General features: G+C 52.5%; 1 protein-coding gene across 1 annotated transcript; it reads right to left on the minus strand.

The window, feature by feature from the left end:
- Positions 1-454: 454 nt before the first annotated feature.
- On the minus strand, positions 455-766 carry LOC311167166 (histone H4; the record flags this gene model as incomplete). Its single annotated transcript, XM_084227998.1, has 1 exon — positions 455-766. The coding sequence occupies one exon, from the start codon at positions 764-766 to the stop codon at positions 455-457; it is 312 nt and encodes a 103-aa protein (XP_084084124.1).

Genomic DNA, 766 nt, shown 5'->3' on the forward strand with positions numbered 1-766 from the left:
GTCCAGGTCAAGCCCACATTTAAGGGACAGCAGCATCAGAGTGGGAATCCTCACCCAAAACAAAGTTCACAAAATAGTCCTCCCGACCACCCCCAAGACACTGGGTTAACTAGCTGGCAGGCCATTTGAAATCCATGAGAGATTAGAAGTGTTCAATACTTCCTAGCATTTTTAGTTGAAATACTCGGGCCTCAATTGAAGCACGAAGCATGCTTGTATGACAGTCAAGTGTTTACTTATGTGAGATAGAAAAGCTTAACTATCACTGAAATTATACTTCCATTACCTTACAAAACGAATACCGAAGCTAACAAATCACGTAGTGCATATACCATTTTTCCAGATTCAGGAAATAAAGCAAAAGGAAGTCACCAGCTCTTTTATATGAACATATAGATGGCCCTGAAAAGGGCCTTTAGACGTTGCTCAAATAAATCCTCGTGGGACACCCATTTTAGCCGCCGAAGCCGTAGAGGGTGCGGCCCTGGCGCTTGAGCGCGTAGACCACGTCCATGGCCGTGACCGTCTTGCGCTTGGCGTGCTCGGTGTAGGTGACGGCGTCGCGGATCACGTTCTCCAGGAAGACCTTGAGCACCCCGCGGGTCTCCTCGTAGATGAGCCCCGAGATGCGCTTGACGCCGCCGCGCCGGGCCAGGCGGCGGATGGCGGGCTTGGTGATGCCCTGAATGTTGTCGCGCAGCACCTTGCGGTGGCGCTTGGCGCCGCCCTTGCCGAGCCCCTTCCCGCCTTTGCCGCGGCCAGACAT

This window comes from Talpa europaea, assembly GCF_964194135.1.
Source record: "Talpa europaea genome assembly, chromosome: 2".
NCBI classification, from domain to species: domain Eukaryota; kingdom Metazoa; phylum Chordata; class Mammalia; order Eulipotyphla; family Talpidae; genus Talpa; species Talpa europaea.